A 25,262-nucleotide genomic window follows, 5' to 3' on the forward strand; every position below is an offset into this window, starting at 1 on the left:
CTTGCGGACTTGTTATGCCAATGAGGATGAGAAAGTTTGTTATAACACTTGATTTTTATGTAAAACCAAATTGAGAAATAACAAGAATAAAGATAACAAGTTAATAGTTATCTTCGTCACCAACAAGCAAAACAGAACAGTTGTCGTGTTCATGATGTCATTGCCCCAATTATTCCAACGGGGTATTCTTTTCAATATCATTAATTTCAATATCAGTATCATAATTGTCTCATATTCAGATTGTACTAAGCACCCAATTATCCCCTCATTAATTTCAGGAATCCAGGGTCTTCAAAACAAGAGATGTATCTTTGATGATGTTTTCTGGTGTAATTCTTCAAGGACTGAATATTAATGGTGGCTCCAAAAAGGGGCAAAAATCAGATTCGTGCTTCAAATGTGCCGACGGAAAGAATAGTGCAAAGCACATTTTAGGTGATCAAATCCTTATTCAATGATATATAGTTTGATAGGAGACTACACCAAACATTTGTGACAGATTTTCAGTATTGTAGATCCATTAATATTTTCAGTCCTTGAGGATTTGGTGAAACAAAAGTGCAAGGGTGTATATGCAGTGCTAGTAAGCTTCACACCAGCCAAATAAACCAAATCCAACCATGTTGCATGACATGCATAGAAGCGATATAGTTACATACTCTTGATCTCTCGTAAAAGGATAAATAGGTCTTTGGTCTCGCATCGCTCTCCTGTGAAGTCTGGTGGGCACCTGATCAACAACGACACAACAAAATGGTGATCATCTAATGACAATATGATACCTGTCCTCATAACGACACTTCCTGGGTTATTGGGGGTTATGCTTTGGAAGCTGACGCAGAAAAAGCTTAAGTTATATCATTATTCGACATATTAACATTTAATGCGTGTATGTATATATACACCATGTCTACCATCAGAGAGACGCTGTCATCAGCCTGGTGTATGCTTGTATCTCCAAGAAGACGAGACTCGCTATTTGTTAACAGATGTAGAGTTGCTAGATTTAAGTGGTGGAGTTGCCAGTTCTCTTGATGAAAGCAGAGATATAGTGCCGTGTTGCTGTATTCGTGCGAAACCTTACCTTATTTTGCACTTTTGAACATGACAACTCCACTGTGCAAGAAAGGCCAACCCCGCTGAGATTGTCAACCCAACCATCAGTCAAATAGAAAATAACAGTCAATTTTAAAAAACAATCTTCAACTTGAATCCTTCATGGCACTACTCCAATACACAGTAGTTCACATTGCCTTGAGGTTTCATATTAAAGATAGTCTTTGACATGTATTTTCTAATCTTGAGAAGGTCACTTCAATCTCTTTGGGTCAAGAGGAAAGTTGCATGGTGGTCCAGTTTTGATGGTTTTACATTACTTGAGCAGAGATGGCTGATTTGCCCATGACACAACAAGCTTCCTCTTTAGATCTTACGCAAAACCAATGCACGATGTCATTTAGTCTTAGAACATTCAATGAGCATTTATTGATACATAATTTCGGGAATGATATTGGTGACTTTTATGACTTGCATGCAATCAGTATTAACCCATGAGTAATGAGAATGATATCATGATTAATTTCTTTATCAATGAGACATTTTCTGTTAATAGCCTTGAGAATTGTTACTCTCAACAATACTGAAATGCAGTATAAGTAATAGAAAATAAAACAAACAATTGAACATATCAAAAACTAAAGACAATTTTGCATCCTGTTTCATACGAATAAAGAATCTTTTTCTTCAAAACAGTGGTAAATCTAAAGATGATCAAACCAAGCTTTGAAAAAAGGAAACTTTCAAGAACAGAATATTTAAGTCAGGTTTGAATAGCATTCCATTTCACGCATGGCTATGGAAGGTTCTCCTTTCCTTGGAGTCAAGGTAAGGGAGAGCATTGACAAACTAAGATTTCAAAGATGGTTTTTGATAATGGAATGGGATGATGGATTTGAGTCAAACATCTGAAGAATCACTTCAAACTGGGCATTAGTCATTGTCAAACCATGGTCGCATGCATGGCCGGGGCTTAGTACATGCATTGGGTAATGGTTAGAAACCAAAGAGGCTACTTTGTGCACAAGACCATCAAAGTTCTCTCCCACCAAGAATCGAGTTAATTCAAAATGAGATATGGGTTCCAAAGAATGTGAAGGAGAAAGAGGAAGGATCCTTCTAATTCCTAACAGGATCACCTGAAGAGGAGGACAGTTCTCTAAGACAGCACAGGCATTCTCCGGCATTTCCAAGATGAATAAAAGGTTATCTGATGGTAAACATGGTTAGAGCTGTACAAAAACCATGTGTATGTGAAAGCACTGACTGTTATTAAGAAATACAGCAACTTGGCGCTGCTATTAACAAAGCTGTTTGGTTACATTTGAGTCGTTAAAGCATTGTGTTGACAAGATGTGTGACTGTCCAGCCACTGGGGTCAACCTCAAGGTTACACATTTCAAAATGGCTGAACACAAATTTGCATCTCAGTTCGAACTCGAAAAAGAATGAAGAAATGAATGCTGAAACTGATGCACCAATGCTCCAATGCAAATTGTGAGATGTTGTAATGTCCCATCTGCCTCTGTCTCACCTGAACCTAAAGAAGGAGTTCTGATATCAACCAAAGTGCAAAGTTGTGTACAGCCGGGGACAGTGCGGATCTAGATATCAAGCAGTCAATTAATAAGGGGACATCTGTGTAACCTGGAGGTTTTGTACGATAACGAAAGAAATGAGATTTGTTTTTGACACCCTAAGTCAGTGACATCTCCTATAACCACATGGTTTTTGGGTTTTTAGTATGGTAGCAGTTGGCATGAAAATTTATACATACGAAGAACTGGCTTAGTCTTAGGGGTAGGTTGCTGCTTAGGGGTGATAAATCGCAAGTCGAAGTCCTGACATCGATCGCCAGAAAACTGCAATGGGCACCTGTAATACAAACATCTTGTCCGTTTAGTACATTAGCTTGGTTAAACAACTAGACAAGTTCACGTAGTATGTTCGGCAACTGCCCCTGCATGCAACCCAGAAGAGTGCCCACCAAGCCAAGGAAGAGAACGTCATCATAGGACCATTTCTCCAGGAAATGGTAATATGGCGCTGTAAAACTAGGCTTTTTGACGGAGAGATGTCCTGTGGTTGAATGGAGATGGCACTCTTCTGGGTCGACTCCACTAAACCTTAGCATTCTTTGTTAGTAAATGCCTTTACTTGACAAGCAAGTGCTACTTCTATGCCTTATATCGCTGAAAGAGCCTACACCAAAATAAACCCAAACACGCAATCCAACATGCCTTAAACATAAAAAAGCAATCTCTAGAGACATTTGAAGTATCCCTAAACCCCCAAGACTATTTCAAACTGAAACATGCTTTCAGTACTTTGTTGCAATGCTTCTAAGAAAAGGGAATAAAAACGCGGAACACCCACTACAGCCAAGGCAGTTTTGAAAGTGTGTCCTACGTAAAAAAATGACTGTCCAACAAATGATAGAATAGCCACCGCTGAGTGACCTTTCATACTAACTATGCCAGAAATAGTGCCTTTGTATTCTCTCGCAATTCCATCAGCATCATCTTGCCCAGTTTCTTGTCGAGTCTTTTGTATGTTAAAGGACCAACATTCCCACACACTGATGTCAATATCATGGTATCCGACCTGCTTTAGCAATATCGGCTTCTCAGCTTACTTAGATACCAATATCATTTATCCTCCCCCAACAAAAATTCAATGCAGAGTTTTATACCAATAACTAAACTTCATTTCTCTTCTTCTGCGCTGACCTTTTCGAGCGTTTTTTGCACTGCACTACAGTTGGGCACTAATTGGAGTTATTGGCCTCGTGGCTTCTGCCAAAAAAGAGGTGTCCATCATGGGATGTGCTACGTATGTTTCTCACAAAGAAGGGGTCGTTTCTATCCGCGCAATCGGTACCAGGTAAAAAATAGATGAAAAAAAAGGAAATTGGTCATCCTATTTGATCAGAACTGACCAGAGATGGTTATTCATTTTAATCTAAATGGGTACAGATGTTATTAGGCCCCAATAAAGCCTATTACCATTACCACCACTCCCATTGAAGCTCTACCTGGTTTAAGTTATAGGCCTACTGAGCACGGTTGCAGCTATGGAAAGCAGATTGAACATATTACCTTGCCGTGAACATGGTTAGCTGTTAAACCGTGGGTCAACCTTCAGAAACACTGGCGCATTAGCAACTCCTTTGACCAAGGGGAAAAGCTCGGTTACTAGAATGTACACCTGTCTTCCAAAACTTAGGTTGTCACCAAGGTCACACTTTATTTTTCTATGTAATGCCCATGCACGGAGCTGATTTTAGGATAGCTGTTTGGAGAGTGGTTTCAACGATTGGCAACAGCCATTTACATCAACTCCGCCATGCCATGTGATATTTTCAAATCGGCCAAGCGCTGAGTGTATGATGATGTGTGACATGAGTGACATCAGGAGTCGTGTGGGAATAAATCATGAAAATTGTCGTTTACTTTTAGCTTGGCACGTGAAAACCTGGCCAATCAAGGATTGCGTAAGAGGGAAAGCAACCATGTTTCTGAATACTGACCCCAAATCTATCTACAGCAATATTGTGTTAGTAGTTGTAAGCAGCTGCAGTGCATGGAAGCAAACATCTAGACTGCCATCGCCCGCCAAGTTATACCCAGCCACCCTGAAATTTCAAATGCTAAGAAGAAATAAATGTTAGTTCATGTGTAGACACTGAGTTAAAACAGACATGCAAAGAAAGACAAAAATGCCATGGATCAGAAAATTTATAATATTTCATACAACATAAACAGGATATTATAAATTGTGAAATCTTCGAGTCTGCGTGATCCTTCTGGTATCTTCTGGTATAGTGACCAAAATGACCGGCAGTGAAAGGGTTAAATAGTAACTCATTAGCACATCTTCTGATCTCACACGGGTGACTCTGTCTTCTCTTATGCCAGGGTTTTTTTTCACAGCCAGTTCTTGTCATTATAAATCACACAGTTAATACCGTTAATTACCATCGAGACAAATATATCAGGCTGGGAGACAGACAACAAAGAAACAAGATCATGAACTGGATGAACCCACCATTTTTCTAAAGAGGGTTTCTAATGTTTCAATACTAAAGGCAAATCCTCACTATACTGTTCCCGGGACTGAGACTAGCTCCGTGAAAGGTAATGGAATTTCAGATAAGGCAACTTTTTCATAAGATAAAAGGTTTCACATTTCAATAGTGCAAGTTTCAATTGCTATAAGCATGATGTAAAAGGAATTCACGTAAAGCACAAGGTTATTTACGGTCAAAAACATTTTTTACACTTGACAAGACCTATGCTGTTCGCATTCATTTAACCTCTTGTGGCACAGGGAAATAGGAATTGTATACATGTACATACAAATTATGATGGGTGGTTTTCATGATGAATAATTCAATTTGCATCACAGTTCAAAATGTCTGATTCCTGTATTGACCGTCGTGCTTCTGTGGTCAGTTGAAATTGCCAAACCAACTTACATCGAAATTAATCCAACGCCTGTGGTTTCCCTATTTCGATCCTATTGTGGACAATGGCCTTATGCATATCAACAGAAATATTCATAAACAAGATATGAAGGACAGGTCACTAACTCCCCAAGGGTTGATGCATTCAGTCTAATGAACAGTAACGGTATAGTTGTTCTCTGGGGATTTCAAATAAATCTATTTATTGCAACAACATCTGATTGTGATGACGCAGAGCTTGCCAGAGATCCCCTTTCTTCCCCTTATAGATGTTTTGTTCGTCAAGACAGACCATCACATAATTAGGTGCAATTTTTCTCATCTAATCTAATATCATCTCTCCGAGATTGATTTCTGGCTTTAGAGCCCACACTGCAGATGAGTGATTTTTATCACCATCGCAGCACACTGGGGTCATTTTATGGCTGTGTAAGGTCTGCAATAAAAATCACAGCTTGCTCAGTCATGGCCAGACCCCTCTGCATGAACAAGTTGACTATCACTTCATCAAATTCTTTCATACAGGTTATGATAAATTTTAAGCACGAATTATTAATCTTTTCTCACTATTTGCATGAAGCATTAAAGTCACAAGAAATTATCAAAAACTTTATGGGATCAAATTTGGTGAAAAAGTTGACAAATTTTGCCAATCACTTTAACACTAAGAAATTGGCAGGTCAAGGGAAATGTTCCTCCAAGGGTGGAGACCCTTACCAGCTAATTACACTCATCCATGCTCCTCATGAAATGGGACCTCAGTTCAGGCAAGAGGGGATACAGGATACTCTCTATTGTAATGGAACAATGGCTGATAATGTGTTCTTCGGCACTGGAGTGATTACTGTCGCCCGCGATAAATGAATCCCGCCAGCACAGCAGACAGCTCAATTAAATCCTAGACGTCCCTGGTAAAGTCAACTGATACGATGGGATAATCTTGCAGGATTCATACTTTCAATTTGGAGTGGTGTGCTATTTCAGTTTAAAGGAATATTTCCTTGAATTACAATTTGATGAATTTTAATGAATATTCGGTGAACCATTAGTATCGTTGCTCTTTATACATTGCTGGAAACTGAAAAACTAAATCGTTCTTTTCAAGTTATCAGATGTTTACGGCAATTGTCTTTTCATCATATGCAGAAACTTTCTCAGTTGAACTGCAAAACAGCTTTTTATTTCGACCAGGTCAGCCACAGTTTACAGACAAATTGCCACGTAAATATATACTATTCAATGGCATGATGTTCCTTTTCTCTCATCAATTATCCGTCTCATGCGCCACAAGCAGGAACTTTCTCAGTTGACCTGCAAAACAGTTTTTTAGTTCGACCGGGTCAGCCACAAGTTTACGAGACAAATTGCGACACAAATAAACACTATTTAGTTGCAAGATGTTTCCTTTTCTCTCATCAACTATCCATCTCATGCGCCATTTTAAAACGTATTACTATCGGAAGTGACAACTTACAATCATTTCCATTGTCTTCTGCAGAGCTCATTGATGCTGTGGTGCAGCAAAGTTATGAAATAAAGCTCTGATCGATAGGTCAACGCCAGAATAGCAGAAACTTTGACTTTTCCCGAGCAAAAAAAGGAATGGCAATGATGTCATCCTTCCTACTGCCCACTTCAAAAATATATGTTTCAATAGGACAGCTATACCCGTCTTAGTCTAGATCAAGAAGGGATAAGATGAAGTTGGTCTTTCATTTCTGTCTGGATACAAAGAATCTGATAAGTTCTAAAGAATCTAGCCTGACTACTGAATGCCGTTTCCTACGTAATAGCCACAAATGTGCCTTTGCAACAGAAGACTTGCCTTCTTTCTCACAAACTTGCCAAAGTATTATGTAGGTTCATTGCTAGGCCTACAAGAAATCCAATATCGGAGAGGTTTACGCAGATTGGGGGTGGATACTCATATGAACAGTATCAATGGAACGTCTAAGCCACACAGCTAATCAGACTAAAAGTACAAGAAGATCATATGATAACGTAGTTTTTATCTTGCCACAACCAATGGTGTCTGTTCATCAAGGAGCTTTCTTACCTCCCCCCAAGATGCCCATTCTCCAATTCAATCCACACGCAGAATCAGCCAACGGGATGACGTTACACTGCTTTTTTGATGTCATCACTCAAATCTTTTGACAGCTCTAGTATTCTTCATTCCTATAGTTTTTATAATTCAATTTAACATCTGGGGCAAGAACCCAATAGAATGATATGCAAACAGTAAAGGCGTCATTCCACTACAGCAGGAGTGAATGGGGGAAACCATATAGCTTTCACAGGCATGGTACTGGTGTTTCACAGGCGTAAGATAAATTTTGATGTAAGTTATTGGTTGGCATTGTTACTGACCATAACAGTCTGTGGAAGCAGTTTGCCGGCTCTACCAGGGATTCAGGCCTTAATCCCGTTCTTTCCATACCACATTTGGACAGCCTCAAGCAGGTAAATCGAACATTAGCAAACATCAAAATATGCAGCTGAACAGGTCTTAGCAGAATGTGTCTACTATGTGACGTCAGACGCCCATATGCTCAGACAGTCATTAGGCACATTTTTACAATTGAAACAATTTTCCCATCTGATTTCGATGGTATATGGTAGGTATTAATTAGATGGAATCTTAGTACCCAGACTTCAAGGATTCAGAAGGAAAAGGGGTCTTACCTGCAGAATTGAGCTTTGAATGCTGGTAAATATACACAGGTCCCACCATTCAAGCAGTAAGTTTGTTTTTCGCACGGATAATAATGCCCAGTTGGTGCTATTTGCGATGCTTCCACTGCAAAGAGAAGAAAGAAATGTTAATACTCTAGTTTCACCAATCTAAGACCACTATGATAATTTCTATGAAATCAACACCGGCCAAGGTACAACATGACGTCATGACCACACACTCTTGGTGTCACAACCCATTGTCTATTCAAATTGGTTGACCTTGAATATTTTGCCACCTATTTTTCTGATTTATTTTCACAATTTAACCCCAGATCAAGAACTAAACCAACATTTCAACTTGGGCAACACACAACCAAGTGTTATGTGATCAGTTGCAAGCAGATGTTTATTCCCTCTTCTAGTTGTAAAAGCATTAGCCAACCTTAACCTTCCCATTGGCTCAAAATAGAAGCGAAATGTACAATATTGACAACATACAAGATGCCTATTTTGCCTATACGCTGGAAAATGTTCCTATAGATACTAACAACAGAGAAAGATTAGACCCTCCAAGGTTACAAACTCAGTTTCATTCAGCTCACAACACTCTGATGTACAAAGAACAAAGCTGACACCCGAGATATGGTGGCCATATTGGATCCTGCAGACTCATAATCCTTGGCTACTTGAGAAGGAAACTTTTTCCGGTATAACAATAAAGAATATCATGCAGAGATAGAATCTCGCTTTGAATTGGGTGAATCATTTTGAGGTAGGCCCTGTTCTGCTTATATTCATGGAACTTGTCAATTATCTAGGAGAGGATCTAGCCTATTCGATGTGACTGTCACAAACATTTTCAGAACAGAAAACTCTTGTCTAAGTTGAAACATTTGGAGGAAGGGCCTGATCTACAGATATTTAGGAAGCTCCAACCAAGTTTTATAATCAATTAAAGTTCTAGGATAATCAAGGCCAGAAAGTTGGAAAAGAATTTTTCAGCCAAAGAAACTCTCGTCTTAAGTAGAATACACCCGTAGGCATTTATTGGTGACAGGGAGGATCAAGTCCTCAGAAGCGTTAAGTTTCCCTGAGGGAACTTAATATCGGTATTCCGATCACCGTTACAAAGGACTGATCTTCCTGTACCGATTGCTTCCGCAAGAAAAAGGCGAGGAACACCTACGCTCATCCCACTCCTCCTACTTCAACTATATGCAATTGTAGCCGCATTCAATGGAGCTCGGTTACTACTAAGACCAACCATAGTCAGAAAACGATTTCAATAAAATGATAGAACTGATGTGTCCTTTTTATGAGAAGTTTCAAACTATTTGTGCACACCCTGGAAGAGGAATGGAACAGACTGGTGCTATCTGATCGCCAGTGTTTCTTGGTGACAACTCAAATCTATACACACCGCCATCATTTGGAGATTTCTTTCTCACACATATTGGTTTGATAAAACAAACTTCAATTTCAAAAGTTATAATTCGCATAACATGGTAGAGGGTGATATTTTACAGATGGTCGCACCGCATGTTACACCAATGACACCAGAACAATTAGTCAAGGTCTGGTGGTAATCCTGTTTGCAGAACAAATGGCATCAATACATCAGATTAATTAGTAAATCAATATAAGGACTTATTAGCGATTATATGCCGCAAAGGTCAGAGTGGCGAGTGTCTTTGCTGCAATCGCCAGCTAAATGATGGGATCAGCTGTTCTCTCAGTCGATGATTGTCCCTAATACTGGGTGTTGAGTATAAGCATGACCATTAACTCCTTCTCAGCCAGATTCCCTTAACACCTTCTGCACTCAAATCATGATGCGGTTCTGTTTTCAAGTAGTAAAGCTTTCGCTAAAGAGACACTAAAGAGTAAGTTGATTATTTTAATGGAAAGATATATTCAAATCAAACAATATCTGACTTGGCTTTGAACTCCAAGGATAAAGGAGATAAATGTCATTTTGTTATTCTTCAACCATTCAGACATACTGTAGGGTCAATCTAAACTGCTTCAGCCAGGAAACATGTAGGGTGTTTCTAATTCTTCAGCTGGGAAGTATAGGGTCAATCTACTTCTTCAACAAATTCAATATTCTTGTTTCCAATTATCCCAATTTTAGCGCAGACTGACTTCGAATGCGAAGGAATTTGATATTTTTTTCGCGCAATTTCACTGGCATATAGATCTCAGCACTCATGATGAGATGAATTCGGTGCACAGGGGCAATTAAATCCAAAGATCATTGGAAAACTGCTTAATAAAGGCCAATAACGGGGACATTTTGAGTCCGACAAGGACCTAGGGAAAAAGGCTGATATTAATAACCGAATTTAACCCAGTTAAATCTGAACAGAGTCACAGCGTGGCCATTTTAACCATTCAGGGACTGACCTTAGTTCCAAAGGTTAGAAAATCTCCCCCTGGCCTAAATTGTAAGTAGTCCTATCAAAACCTGGTCACATCACCACACGATCTTTGAAGCGACCGTTTCCCTTGAGTGTCCTGCCAACAAGTGATTTTGTCGGCCAGATCAACTCAAAAATAGGCTGAGGGACTCTCCTGTTCCCATTTCGAGGGATAAAGATGTTCTTACCATCAGTCACTGACTCTGGTGGCGCTACTGTCGTTCTGATGGGCTGCACCGTGGTAGTAGTTGATGTCGTCTCTTTTCCATTCAATATGGATTCAACTGTAACAGAAAGCAGACGTTAATGCCGTGAAAATAACTTGTATTTTACTAGAGTCATGATGGCCATAAGCCGTTGTTAAAAAAACCCAAAGAGGTTTTCATACTAAAACATGAATATATAAATGAAATAAATAACATGACAAAGACAGTTATACTAAATTCTAAAGACTCTATAGTTTCACCTATCTAATACCGCCTCAAGAATCCATGTGCATATTTGAAGTCTGTCTGAACTCTTCAGAAACTGTCTTAGATAGGTGAAACCAGAGCATATCATTATGTGTGTCAGAAATATGCAGGCGCGTGATGTTAAATTTGTTATGATTAAATTTGTTAATTAATAACAAAGTTATAAGTTATATACAAATAATTAAGAAAATTTGTCTGAAGAAAGCCTTATTTTTTCAAAACTTGGCAACAAATAGACGACAGTGAAGTGACAAATGTATAATATGGTGACAAAAGTATGTTCTGAAAACAGGGTGAAGAATATAAACGTGTACTGAACAAGTCATCAGTTTTAAGTTGGAATCACGCAGCGTTGCCTTTGAGACTGTGTCAAGGAGGTCTATAAAATCCCGTATCAATACAAAAACAAACACTTTCTTTTGTGGCATTGTGTCATCTAAAGTCGGAAAAACGTTCACTTTTCTATTGATATAAGATTTTAAAGACCTGCAGTGCCACAGACATTACCTTGAGGACCATGCAACAATTTCGACAGGAAAGAAAAATTAAGAGGATAGCTGAATTTTACCAACAGACAAATTTCAAGTTGACAAGTTCTGCGCACATTAGGTGCAAATGATTGCGAACTTCTTGAACTTGAATATTGTCTATGGCATGCTGTGGGGTGTAGTGATTTAAGATTGCATTGAGGTGTCTATAGGTAAGAAAAAAGTTTTCGATATTGCCAACACATAAGAATACTCCTGGTAAGTCATATTTTGATCAAGAGTGCATATGACTTGAAGTTTTTGCCAATATGGAATTAAGGTTTTTCTTTGCTCTCACACAGAATGATTAAGTAGGTTAGCTGTCTGATGCAATAAGATAAAAACATAAAATGACTTAAAGACAACTATATAAGTTGACAAGAGGAATCCAATGTCTCAAATGAAATGAATCATTGCCAAGATTTGCTCCTAAAAACGCTAGAAGGTTTTCGCCAGGATAGGACTTGCGGAGGGGAAAAAAATTGGGGCAGGGGCAATTATTCAATATTGTATGTTTTTCAGATGGCTTGACACTTTCAACATGTTCAAGAGGATGAAATAAAGAAGAATCTGGGAGTTGGCTGGAGTTCACAAAAAAAGAATAAGCGAGGATATCGATGTACGATGGATAATAAAAGCAATGTTTAAAAAGCAATTGCGATAATCTAAAAGCTTGTATAAGGAAGCGACTACAAATTTAGATGAAAAATCCACTGGATTCACAACATCGATTTTACCTGTTGAAGATTTTGAGGTTGTAGCGGTTGAAAGTAAAGGTCTACTTGTGGAACTCCTGATTATAGACGTAATACTGATTGGCTTGCGCGTGCTAGCAGTCGTTGGCAAGATATGAGTTGGCTCTTTTGTGGAATTGGATGTTATATTTGGCTTAACTGGTCCTATAGGAGGGGATGTCACTGGACTGACTGGAAGATGTAAAGGCCAACATGCTATAGAAATATGGAAGCATTAGTCGCACAATGATTAAAACATGAAATTAATAAAGACAGTAAATGAGTGATGTTAGTGAGTTCGATAGGAATCCGTAGTATCCTCTGTTACTCTTGCCACTGGATAGAAGAGTAAATGCCACACCGGAAGCTATTGGACCCCAGGCCTTCCGTTTCTCAATCCAAAAGATTGCCATCAAAGCTGACAATAACTTACAAAGCAACAAGATAACTGCACACAAACTGCTGACTGTCTTAGCGAGGGTTAAAACATTGACTCTGCTAATGTATACTGTGGACTCTTGAACAGCTTACCAGCGCAGATGACACAATTTTCAAAGCTTTCAGTTCAACAGATTTTACACAGTCACTGAAGTGAAAGACTAAATACTGAGTTCACTTCCTGAAACTCGCCCTACCAACCCACTCTGTAGCTTACATTACACCACCAATCTACAGACAATAACAATCATCATCATCCCCAGCATCTTCTTCAATCTAATACAGGACAAAACCATCCCATTCTCGACGAAGCCCTACTTTCCCCGCAGACAACCCCGCGCTATGCATTCGACAGTAGTGACGCGGATATTGAAAATGGTCAATTGATTACATTATTTTTATCAGTATAGCCTATTAGTGTGAAATACCAAGGGTTAGCCCGGCTTGTGGATCCAGAACATCAGTGTCAACGCTAACAATAGCTCAGGGACTCATAAACTCAAGTCTTATGTTGTTACACTAAGGCGATGAGATGACTGCAGCAGGCTCGAGGCCATGAAACGCTTTGCTCAGGATCAACACAGGAAAAGTCCGCAGGGTGGTTGTAGTAATTTACATCAACTAGCTCAGAATGCTGTGATTTTTCATCAAATAGAACAATGCTTTAGACATTCTGTGGGGACACAATCCCTCTTTTTGACAGAGAAAACAACAACAACCTCGAGAATTGATGACCGTTAAAGAAGACCCAGGTTGTCTTATCCCCATCCCAGTGCACTGGACTCTTCACTCAAATTGTGGTACCATCATTCCGGGCACTCTTTCAGGGGGTGGCAATCAAAAAACGTTAACAGAAATAAGAAGTCAGATTTGCTCATGGAATACACTCTCAATAGGACACAGTGATGTGGGCAAACTTTATTTAGGTAAATTAACCCCGGACACAAAGCGACAACAATTTGACACACAACATCGACCACATTACCTGTGGTTGTTTTTTTTTTATATGGCCTACGTGTCTTTCCTGATGTACCAAAAGGTGTAACTGTAAAGAAGCATGCAGTCAGGGTTAGAAAAGAAGAGACGGAGACAAACACAGAATGGGGTAATTGTAGCCCCGGTTTATTAGTAGCCCGTGCATTGTTTGATGCATGGGGATATCAATCAACACATAGGGTACAATGGGGTAATTGTAGCCCCAGTTTATTTGTAGCCCGTGCATTGTTTGATGCATTGGGTTATCAATCAATATCATAGGCAGGGGCTACAGTTAAACCGGGGCTACAATTACCCCATTCTACCTTATATGGGCCGTTTACACACGCAGCCAAAAAGTGCCCATTTACAAAACCCGCCTAATGTGGTCTAATGGAGATGCAAATGAGAAAAGAAGCTCTCCAGGTGGTTTTGTAAGGAAAGTGCCTTTCAGTCCACGTAAGACCTGATTGTGGGTTAGTTCGCATTTAGACAACCAAAATCGATCTGATCTTAACTGGCCTTTTTCAGTGTGTGTAAATGGCCCTTATACCCAGTGATGTAATGTGTTAGAATGAAACACACAGATCTCACGCACATGGGCTGTTTTGGAAATGAACGGTTTTGTTGCAAAACACGATAAATGCCAAATCACGGTTCAAAATCTAGATTTGGGCTCCACAAACTTCATGTGAGTGACTAAGCCATTTTAAAACCTTGGGGGTCAAGATGTAAAGCAGATTGTGCAGGGATTTATAGCATTTTGCAACCAAACTCTCCTGGTACAAGAAGATCATTCAATAGTGACGATGGGACAAACGTACTCTCTTGAAAACAAACCATAAGGGAATACTACTATAAACTTGTTTATTTTTGCAGATTTTGCAATTAACCATGATTGGCGAAATAAAAAACGCAAAGAACTTTACAACCAACTAAATAAAAGTCGTGAAAATTGGTATTTTTAGAAATTTTCGCAAATTGCAAAAATAAATAAGTTCCAAAATTTTGCCGTTTACAGTAGGTAGTGAATAGAAGAGAAGGCTACACTCGGTATGCATGATTTTGAGCAAACCTGGTGTAGATTTCTTTTTCGAGTTTTTCTTCTTCTTTTTCTTCTTGTTCTTCTTGCGCTTCTTCAGTTTTGAACCCTTAGGCAAGGGTGCTGGAGGTGTACACAATTACGGATGAAACAGAAGCTAATCAATGTGATGGAATGGTCAAAATGACACATCAATCTATGTCTTACAATATCAATATAAAGCCAGTTACCCAGAGGGAACCTCAACCACAAACCTGAAATATAAACTTTCTCCCAGATATCTCCAAAAGTTGTTAGTATGGATCAGTTGAAAAATAATGTAACAAAAAAGTGCTTAGAAATATGACATGGATGTTATGATGTCTAGATCAGATGAGGTTCTGTCAATGACAGAAGATACACTGAGAGACGTCGCCAGCCCGAGGCAAATGATGCTGGATGATGAAACTTTTTGATGTCACTTTTTCGGCTTCAGAAAACATACCGAACTAAGCAAAATCTACAGTGAAAATGGTAAGAAACTAACTTCTGTCAATACATGCTGGAGACTGAGAATATCCTCCCACGCTCTCACAGACACAGTGACAAGTATTATAGTGCTTATAGTCGGGTAGAAAAGTATCAAAGTTGTCAATAAAAGTTGTGACTCTCCCCTCCCAAATATTCACAGCAAACAGCCAAAAGCAATTAGGACATGCAGGGTGGAAAAAATCACTTTTCCGTCGGTGAAGGGATTTGCCTATTCCAAGCTCCTACACATTCACCAAATGTCACAGCCACACAATTTAGGGTAAGGAACAACCACACATTCTATTCAGTATTCATCCTAAGATGTAAATCAACTACAGTAGAACCTCTCTATTAAGGACACCATCGGGGCTGACCAGTGCTGTCCTTCATAGAGAGGTGTCCTGGTTGAAAAGGTCAAATTGAATGGAAACAACCAATTTGGGACCAAAACTAGTGTCCCTAATAGAGAGGTTGTCCTTAATAGAGAGGTGTCCGCTAAGGGAGGTTCTACTGTATAGTTAACCAGACATTTCGGATTAGTAAAAACTGGGAAAACTTTTGATCCCCTCCCATGCGCAGAGACACATCTCAAATGGACGTAGGCTTTAGGAAGACAGCGCTACATTGTATATCAGACATTCTTTCAGTTCTAAATGGGAATGGACAGTTACATACAATCTTTACCAATCTTAGCCATTAATCAGAATGGAGGCTCTGACCAAGTATGTTCGTTCGACCACTAGTTTAACAAATCCGTTAATGGTGAAATAATCTGAACGGTTAAAGCTAGCCAACCAACAATAATCAATCAGAACTGTGACATGATATCCTAGCTACTTCTTCTTTTATTGCTCCCTGACATCCTCTAAGTGACCTAGTTGTCCAATTCCAACATTAAAGGGACAATTTGGGCGTGGCATTTCCTAAAATGATGCCGTTTTTTGCCCTTTCGAATTTCCCCAAATCCCATTTCAATCACTGTTATTGTGGCCTGCACCAATGATGACCACCGAAAAACCAGTGTGTTTTGCCGTATGCGATTATGATTGCAGTCACTTCGATAAAAATCTCTCTTTTGTGAGCCGCTTAACTGGTAAGCTTATATAGATAACTGAATTATCCATATATATGGATAACTGAATTATCCATATATGGCACCAGAAGATACCATATGACAAACAGCTATAGACCTGGTGGCTAGCTCCACACCCACACACCAAATCCTCAAGTGTACCATCACCATTCCATCTTCAGAATCTTAAGCATTCTAATCTGCATGCGGTGTCTAATGTCTTCTCATTAGGAAACATTCCTCATCCACGCCCACACAATGACATCTCAAGTACAGCCAAACCTTCAAGGAATTCCTATTGCTATCACTTAAACTACTTATTTGGTTAATTGGGATGGCGAAATGAACAGAAGATTTCCGACCATTTCCCACACGAAGGTCTGTTTTTGTGCACGCAGGAAGCTAATACAATGATAAATCAGCTGATTTTGCAGATTAAGCTAGAAGATCCAGTGATGATGAAGAAGAAGTACAAATTTGCAGCTACCTATCCAGTTCATCGTTGTCCTATCAGGAAACGATTTCAAGACACATAGAAGACAAAATCAATGAAAATAGTCTTCGATGCATCGAAAACTTTCCATAAAACAAGACTTTTATATTATAAAGTTGGAGGCACTCAGGTCAAAAGTCCCCCACGCTCAAAACTGCAGTGACATGCATTGCCATGATTGCTTATTGCTGGTGGTCATTGCAGGTACCTCAGGTCAAGAATTGATGATCCGAAGACCTGTGATCCAAATCACAAACCCTGCGATAACCAGTTTTACAACAGAGAAATATTTTTGTCCCACAGAGCAGTGATTATAATCGCAGGAACATGTAGCAGCAATTTAAATCTCTTGTTTGTGTATTGCTTGGACTAAGTACTGGAAAAGAGTCGAGAGTTCTTTTGATGGGCTCCATAATCAATACAGCCTTGTTATGTTGTATTAAAGGTATCTGATTCCAGCAATGAAGCATGCCCAGAAAGAGATTAGCAACTGGCCGATACGCCTCGTCCCTATACTACTCTGAGGATGATGATCGGCCAAGGCAATGAACCAACTTGCCCGTGACTGAACCCCACCAGACCATACTGGAGATAATGACCCGGGTCAACATGGGCTTCTCCCTGCCAAGATCAATAGCCAATGATTAAATACGCTGTTGGTTCACTATGAAATTGTCTTGCTGAATGATGCATAATATTGGTGAACAAGATTGAGTTAGGGTATGATGTTCATCTTCGTGCCGCAGGGGACGCCATTTGAAAACCAGGTTAGAAGACAAACCAAATGGCATGGAGTAGTACCAATATTTATAACTGAATATAGTATGGCATGGATGGGTTTGAGAATTTGACAGTTTGGGTGAATGTTTGCACCACTTTATGTGAAAATAGGTTGGGTGCATTAGAACTTCTGAAGTGTTGATAAAGCGTCGACATGGTCAAATGCATGATCAGGGGGTGCACAGTTTACCTTGACCGCTGCATCAGTTGGAATGACAACATATGACGACATGACAAAAATACAATGTAGGCCTAACTTATTTTGTCAGTCAATGGTTGGTTTCCTCTAGTAATGAATGAGGCCAATGCGACCTGACAAGCAAGACAGCCTGGCTCATGACTTGATGCCACAAAGGATCACACTCTTTATATCACTACAAATCTCAGCGGAAGACTGGAAAGACACATTCCCTATATAGGCCAAAAGTGACATGACTGATTCTGGGGATCGTGAGATCAGGCCAGTTGTTTTAACTGAGTGTTCTAGAAAACAGACACCACTATTTGATACAAATTCTGTTCCACAAGTCACCTACTGACGTGCTATTCATTGACTTTGATGAAAAGAAAATCTTGAAGCAGTCTCCAGTTAGAGTGTTTTCGTCTTCTTGATGGATGGATAGACAGACCATCTGTGGCCGATCGGGATAAAAACAGAAGGGATTTTGGAAAGGACAACCGATAGCCTCGGGCAATATCGCAGTCCTTGAGCCAGAAAAATCCACAATACCCTCAACAAAGGGCTGAGTTAATCAACCTAGATTGTAGTAGGCAAAGGCTGGCTAACCATTTTGCAAGTTTACCAAGTACATTAATAGAAAGATAGCATGCCGAGTATCTTCCTTTTGTAGAAGGTAGGCCCCTATCCAAACACTGCATCTATGTTTCTATGCCTCTCTGACATGATGAGAAGCTGTGTGTATAAATACGGAGGTCATGAAATAAGACTTTTTCAACAAACCTGATAAGAAGAAATCCATTGTTTCAAATTCTATCCTTGCAGTTTTAGGTCCTCAGGTACATCCAATTTTAAGAACAGTCCATCTCAAATTGTCAGTTGTCGACTTCGACAAATGTTTTGGTTTGACGCCAGCGATTTGCAGCAGAGCAAGTCTGAAGCAAGTGTGTCACATGAAATAGTACGCCTTGATATTTATACAACATGAGGAATTTTAAGAGGTTCGGTTTACTACTAAGGCAGAAAAAGCCAATCTGCTCAGCAAGTGGTAGTGTTAACGAGAGCTAAAAATAACCACCAAGTCTCCGAGTGGTGCGTGAGGCCCGAGTCATTTGGGTCCAAATGATGCCAAGCACAGCGTAAAGTATCTCTCACTTTCATGAAGGTCCTCGCAGTCTAATCTTCACGGATAAACTGCAGCAGAAAATTCTCAACAAACTGATTGGCAACTGAGCCTTTTGCCTTATTTAGACCTGCAACTTGCGCTGGCTTTCGGCAGAGGCGGAAACACTTGCTGAGTATAATCCACTGCTGTGTGGTTGCCACCTTTCTACAGTGTTTCTTACTCATTTCCTGCAGCGGAAAAACACACCCCACGGTTTTTATTTGTAAATGAAAGCTAAAGTGAAAACAAACTGTCAATATGAACTGGTAATAGTATACGTGATAAGACGTACGTCTGCGAGTTACCGCTCATGATTCGATCACCAATCAATGAAGTTCTTATTCGAAGCAAGATGGCCGCAAATATACAAAGCCACCGATGTTTTTTCCTCACGCTATGATTATAAACAAATCTGATTGATAGTGTTTTTCAATGAAGCGTTAAGTAAGGTATCACACTTAAGGTAGCTCCAAGGTGGTTAAAGCCAATCACACACTTGCACAGGTGTTTTGGAAAGAGAAATTTAAGGGAGATATTTGTATAATGCCAAGATCAATAGTATCAGATGAACTACTTAAAAGACAGAACTTTCCTCGCAGAGAGGGACAGGACTTTTCCAGAATGTTCTCAGCTTCCTCTGACGAGGTGCACAGGGCTTTTGGGTATTTCCTCAGCTTCCTTTATAGAAGATTGGGAAGACCCTCTCCCTACTCCCCGATATTAAGCAACTTCGGCAGAATTCTGTAGTAACTGCACTATAGGGGCGGATAGAGAGATTGATCTTAGCAGGTGATTCGTTTTCAGTTTTCAGTTCATACGCTAGTAGCTTCTTTTCTCTCGACTGTGATTTTAATTAGTTAAAGCAGAAGGGGCGGTGATTAATTAACAGTCAGGCTTTGTTCAACTGGAAGCAAGAATAATCTTGTCAAGCTTAGATCACAAGTGTATCACAATGTTTTCCTAATAGGTGACGCCAAAGTATATTTCTTGTAATGTATAGTATAATAGTTTAAAAACGGTTCTTCCACTCTCCCATCATTTAAAATGGCTTCGACAATAGACTCAACAAAGCCATAAATTTTTATTCCACATCAGTCATATTTCAAACAGTAAAGATTTCATCGCAAAGAGAAACATGAGCAGGACAAAGATATAGATATGGAATCTAGAGTGACTGAAAGGCATTTGTACTCTGCCAGGAGGTCACTGTCTCCATGATCCAGTACAGCAGGATGTTGCCCAGTGTCTTGATCGACGGAGTCACTATCAAACGAACCCGAGGTAACTTGGTTCGTTGTTTGATGTTGCCGACTGGTGGCTCTTCAAAGATGTCCAGATGCTCGTTTTTATTTGAATTAACAAACCTGTTTTGGAAAAACCGGGCCCTGGCCTGGGAACTTTACCTAAAAGTTCGTCATGGACTCTAAAAATCCCATTCAGCCAGTGAAGCTTTGATCTTCCCAACTGCACCTGGTAGTTCAGGCTATCAACGTGAACTCGCAAATCAGGCCTGCAACCTATTCTCTCAGAATCCCCAATAACAACCTGAACTGATCAGTCCTATTAAACCTGATAATGAACTGTGGGCAATTAGCATAACTTCCGAGTTTAGATGTACAGACAAGGAAGTTTAGAAACTTCACAGGTTTGTAGAAGATTCCAGATACCAATTCATCAGGTGTGTAAACTATGCCTTCAGCAAACAACCATGGTGAGGTAACAAAAAGACTACAAAAACAACTCCAGCTCTATTTACAACAAAATATTTGAGAAGTTTTGGAAATTCTGACAATCAGAGAGAACACAAGAACAGAAGGGAAGCCAGTATACTTTCATCTAGAGTGCAATAAAGTTTTTCTCCAAATTAAGCCTTGTACATGTAGGCAGTCCTATGATCCTTTGATATAATTACCCCCCTCCCCAACTTTCTTCTCATCTGTTTCAAGTCACACACCATTTGTCTTCTCCGTTTCATCCTCCAATTCAATGTCGATTTAATGACTAAATGCAGTCTATGCCATGTCAATGGGGAGATCAAAAGGTATCAGGGAGCAATTACTCTGTTGCCAATACCAGCAGCCAGACGTAATCCTCCCAGACCTCAATCAGTATCAATGATTAACTGTTTCATAATACTTTTGATTCCACAACTGCAAATGAATCAGAAAGTAAGCATATATCATATACAATTCTCAGAAATATGGCAATGTATTTCTGGGAACTATTTCAGCAGACCAGCGCTTAATTACGTGTTAATCTGTCTGGACTGTTGACACTCGGGGAAATGTATAAGTCGATCAAAATGTGCAACCCTGGATTAATGACTCATTTACACTGAGACAGCATTCTGATAGCTAATCATCAACAGATCATAATCATTAGGGTGACTAAAGTTTGATACGGCCCTTTGACATGCTCGATAACACTTGTTGCTGCTGTGATAGCGGTCAAGAGGCTAACATTAGCATTGGCAATCTTTAAGCTTGCAACGGCTCCAGTTTAAGGACCAGCAACAACTTTGAACGGCTTCATCATTCGCTGGCAATAGCCATCAAGGGGCTAACAGCAGCTTTGGCATGTATTTGTTGACCTTAGCAGCAGCAGTCAATTGGCTAACAGTAGACGGTAGACAAAACTGGTGGAACACCCTACCTCCCATACTAACAGCAATCCTGAGCATGCCATATGTTTGATACCAACAGTAAGCTATTCGGGAGACCCTCAGACAATTGGTCAATCAATGCCTCCTCATCAACTCTCCGATAACCCGATGCGAGTCTTAGCTTTAAACTCCCTGGACATGTTCCAAGGGACTTGAGACATCCAATAAGAGTCACTCCACACCCAGGCAAACTTAATAATGTAGGGCTGTATCTTTCAAGAAGAGAACGCCACACTGATTGGTGCGAAGAAAAGAGGCTTCAAAAAGGATAGCTGGAAAATTTGGAGGAAATCTGATGGTAAGCATAAGACTTCAGTAAAAGAAGAACTGAAGCATTTCCTAGGAAATCTGATGGTAAGCATTAGGCTTCAATAAAAGAAGAACTGAAGAATTTTCTAGGAAATCTGATGGTAAGCATTAGGCTTCAGTAAAAGAAGAACTGAAAAATTTGTCATAGGAAATCTGATGGTAAGCATTAGGCTTTAATAATAGAAGAACTGAAACATTTGTCCTAGGAAATCTGATGGTAAGCATTATGCTTCAGTAAAAGAAGAACTGAAGAGTTTTTAGGAAATCTGATGGTAAGCATTAGGCTTCAATCAAAAAAGAACTGAAGAATTTTCTAGGAAATCTGATGGTAAGCATTAGGCTTCAATAAAAGAAGAACTGAAGAATTTTCTAGGAAATCTGATGGTAAGCATTAGGCTTCAATAAAAGTAGAACTGAAGAATTTTCTAGGATATCTGATGGTAAGCATTAGGCTTCAGTAAAAGCAGAACTGGAAAATTTCAAGGAAATCCTGTGGTAAAAATTGTGAATGAAATCAGAACAATTATAGGTAGTGCGATGATTATTGTTGGTCAACTGCCAAATGTTCATTAAGCTAAACTGGGAAATGGGATAGTTGAACGGGGAATTGAAACTTCATTACACAGGAAAATATAGTTAAGTTATGAGTAGTCGCCGTGTAGTCTGCTGGCTCGGGGCAAATAGAATTCCGTTCGGACTCCTGGCCTCATTATGGCCAAGCGGTACTCAGATGAAATGGAAGTGGAGGAGTTAATGAGATGTGGTTTCATAACTGAAACTAGCACCATCAAATCTAAGTTTAGCATAAGTATTAGTATGTCTTCTAGCTGCATTGAAATATTCCATCTATGATATACGGGGATAATCCAAATATATAAGTGGCTTACTGCAATGTAATGTACATCATTACAGATTTTCACTTTCCATGTGGTGGATTAGTTTGATTAAAGGAAGTTCTAATTTGGAAATGCTGACAAAATGGGATATGAACATCCATCAGGATGGACATGAGAACAATAAGAAAACACAGGTTTTGATTTAAAGTGTTATTCTTATCGTATTTGTAGCTTTCTATTACAGTGAAAGTCATGTTTCTCAAAACCTTTCTGATGATGAGGACAATGAGGTTGAAGAAGACTTCGGTGACTTAGACATGACGCAGGTTGATTTTCAGCCATTATTCAAGCCCTCTAGTACATCAACAGGGTAAGAGACACCAACATAGCATTCCTGATTTGAGGAGTTTCTTCCTTTCAGGAAATGCTCTGCCGTCTGGAATGTGGACACGTCCCCCATATGCATTTTACCAGTATTCAGCGTTCTTACAATTACAATGTCATTTGCATTGCCCACGTTTTCTTGTTTACTTTCAGACAACTCAATAAACCAGCAACTGATCGGAGCAAGCAGTCATCTTCATCAGCAGTCCCTTCTCAACTAATGCCAATAAAACCTCTACGTCTGCAGCCTGCCGTCGCTGCTCCACGTCTAAAGCCAGCCGTCGCCGCTCTACGTCCGCAGCAACCTGTGACAATTCCTCGTCGACAGCAACCTGCGACAGCCCCACGTCCACAGACAACTCCGGCAGAGCAGAAGATGACTGAAGCATTGTCTTACCTGAAAGATGAACACCAAGCAAAGATGGAATTGATCGAACTGCAGAAACAGGCAGCAATATGAAAATGAAAGGCCTAAGACGTGAAAACAGAATTCCACAAAGAAAAGCTGAAGCAAAAGTGTATTGATCTCTAAATTCGGAATAAAATGGAGATAAAACGGAAATGTTTTTCTTTCATTCTTTTCACTTACTCATTAAAATGCTGCCTGATGAACCTCTGTCGAAATAAGCTGCCTCTCACATCGGTCTCAACTGCGTGGACGAGTTGATCTGGTTTTTCAATATCACATCGAACAAGGTCTGCCTGACAGGTTCTGGCAAAGGATCATTTCTTCATTTGGTAAAATTATGTAAGCAGGCAGTTGCATCTACAATGGTAATATTGTGATCCAAATGCAAATTAAAGTCAGGAGTATGAATTTCACTGTGCAGCAAGTGAATTCATGCAGTACCATATCGTGTTAAACCTTCCTACCTTAGTGCATACCAGCGCCAACTATCATGTCAGGGGTGCGGGCCTAGGATGGTACGTACTTTCAACCAGAGTTCAGGTTGCATAAAGTACGGATCTTTAACAAGCAAACGGCAAATGATGCAAAAACTTCTCATCGCCTTGCATGAGGTGGTAATCATGCATGCTGATTTTCAGGATGGCATGTTTAATCTCAAATAACGTTTTACAGAATGTCACGTTCGGAAGTTGATCACAAGGCCATGAACCTGAATAGTGGCCGGTAGGCCTACTAACTGTATGCATACTCACTGAACATCTCAGATGAATTCCCTTTGAAATGCATGCAGTGGAAACCTCTTCTTCCAAACTCCGAATGCTCTTTGAATCACCCCCCTGGAGCATTGTTGTAGCGATTCTCAGCTGGCATCCTTGGGTTGCGAACTGGAGCTGGCATAAGTGTGCGGCATGTGTAAGCGGGATCACCAGGCAAAATGCCTTGATATTCGTGTGCCAGGAATTTTCTGAAGATTTGCGATTCCTCAAAGATACGGGAGTCTTGCGCTGAACCATACCATCTCGCAACAACATTGGTGAAGAGGGACTCGTGGTCAGTTAAAAACTGACAGTTGATACTGTAATATCCTTTCCTGCACATGAAGCGAAGAGCGTAGTTTCCACCAGGATTCACAATAGCAATGTGAGAACCATCTATACAACCCACTACTTCGGGAAATGGCGCAATATCGTAGAAGTCCTCAGCAGCATTCTGCCTTTCTTGAGCTGTTTCCGGAAAATGAATGAATAGCCTCTTCTGTGCGCAAATTGCAGCAGAAACACGATGAATGACACGGCATGCCGTCGCTTGGGAAACGCCATACATGTTGCCGATGTCAAGTTGGAATGACGCTCTTGCATAAAATCGCAACGTAATACCGACAACTGCTCCAACGGAGTGAGAGCCTGATTTCTGTCTGTAGCAGACTACAAGTCAGCTGTTTAAAGATCCACTTCTCGGTCAGCGTTTTTTTGGAACCAACTCAGTGTAGAAATCCTCACACATCACTCATTTTCACACCAAACTTTTTTATCAGCATACGCTCTTCTCACTCACAAATTGATCGAGGACTTTTGCGAAAAACTTTCCGCCAAAAACATTTTGCACACAGACCATTAATGACAAATCACATACTCACACAGTTTCACGAACCATTCTAA

General features: G+C 39.9%; 1 protein-coding gene across 6 annotated transcripts in view; it reads right to left on the bottom strand.

The window, feature by feature from the left end:
* LOC135489190 (pro-neuregulin-1, membrane-bound isoform-like) overlaps positions 1-25,262 on the bottom strand; it is a 101,531-nt gene that overhangs the window by 15,871 nt on the left and 60,398 nt on the right. For 2 of the 6 annotated variants that reach the window (XM_064774437.1, XM_064774421.1), the window contains 5 exons: positions 13,775-13,834; positions 12,355-12,543; positions 10,806-10,901; positions 8,207-8,321; positions 2,834-2,931 (listed from right to left, as the gene is read on the bottom strand). In XM_064774437.1, coding sequence (XP_064630507.1) covers positions 2,834-2,931; positions 8,207-8,321; positions 10,806-10,901; positions 12,355-12,543; positions 13,775-13,834 — 558 coding nt within the window. Of the gene's footprint in view, positions 1-659; positions 731-2,833; positions 2,932-8,206; positions 8,322-10,805; positions 10,902-12,354; positions 12,544-13,774; positions 13,835-25,262 lie in introns of all 6 variants that reach the window. The other 4 variants (XM_064774454.1, XM_064774446.1, XM_064774428.1 and 1 more) reach the window with 3 other exon arrangements.

Source organism: Lineus longissimus, chromosome 1, assembly GCF_910592395.1.
Source record: "Lineus longissimus chromosome 1, tnLinLong1.2, whole genome shotgun sequence".
Classification (NCBI taxonomy): domain Eukaryota; kingdom Metazoa; phylum Nemertea; class Pilidiophora; order Heteronemertea; family Lineidae; genus Lineus; species Lineus longissimus.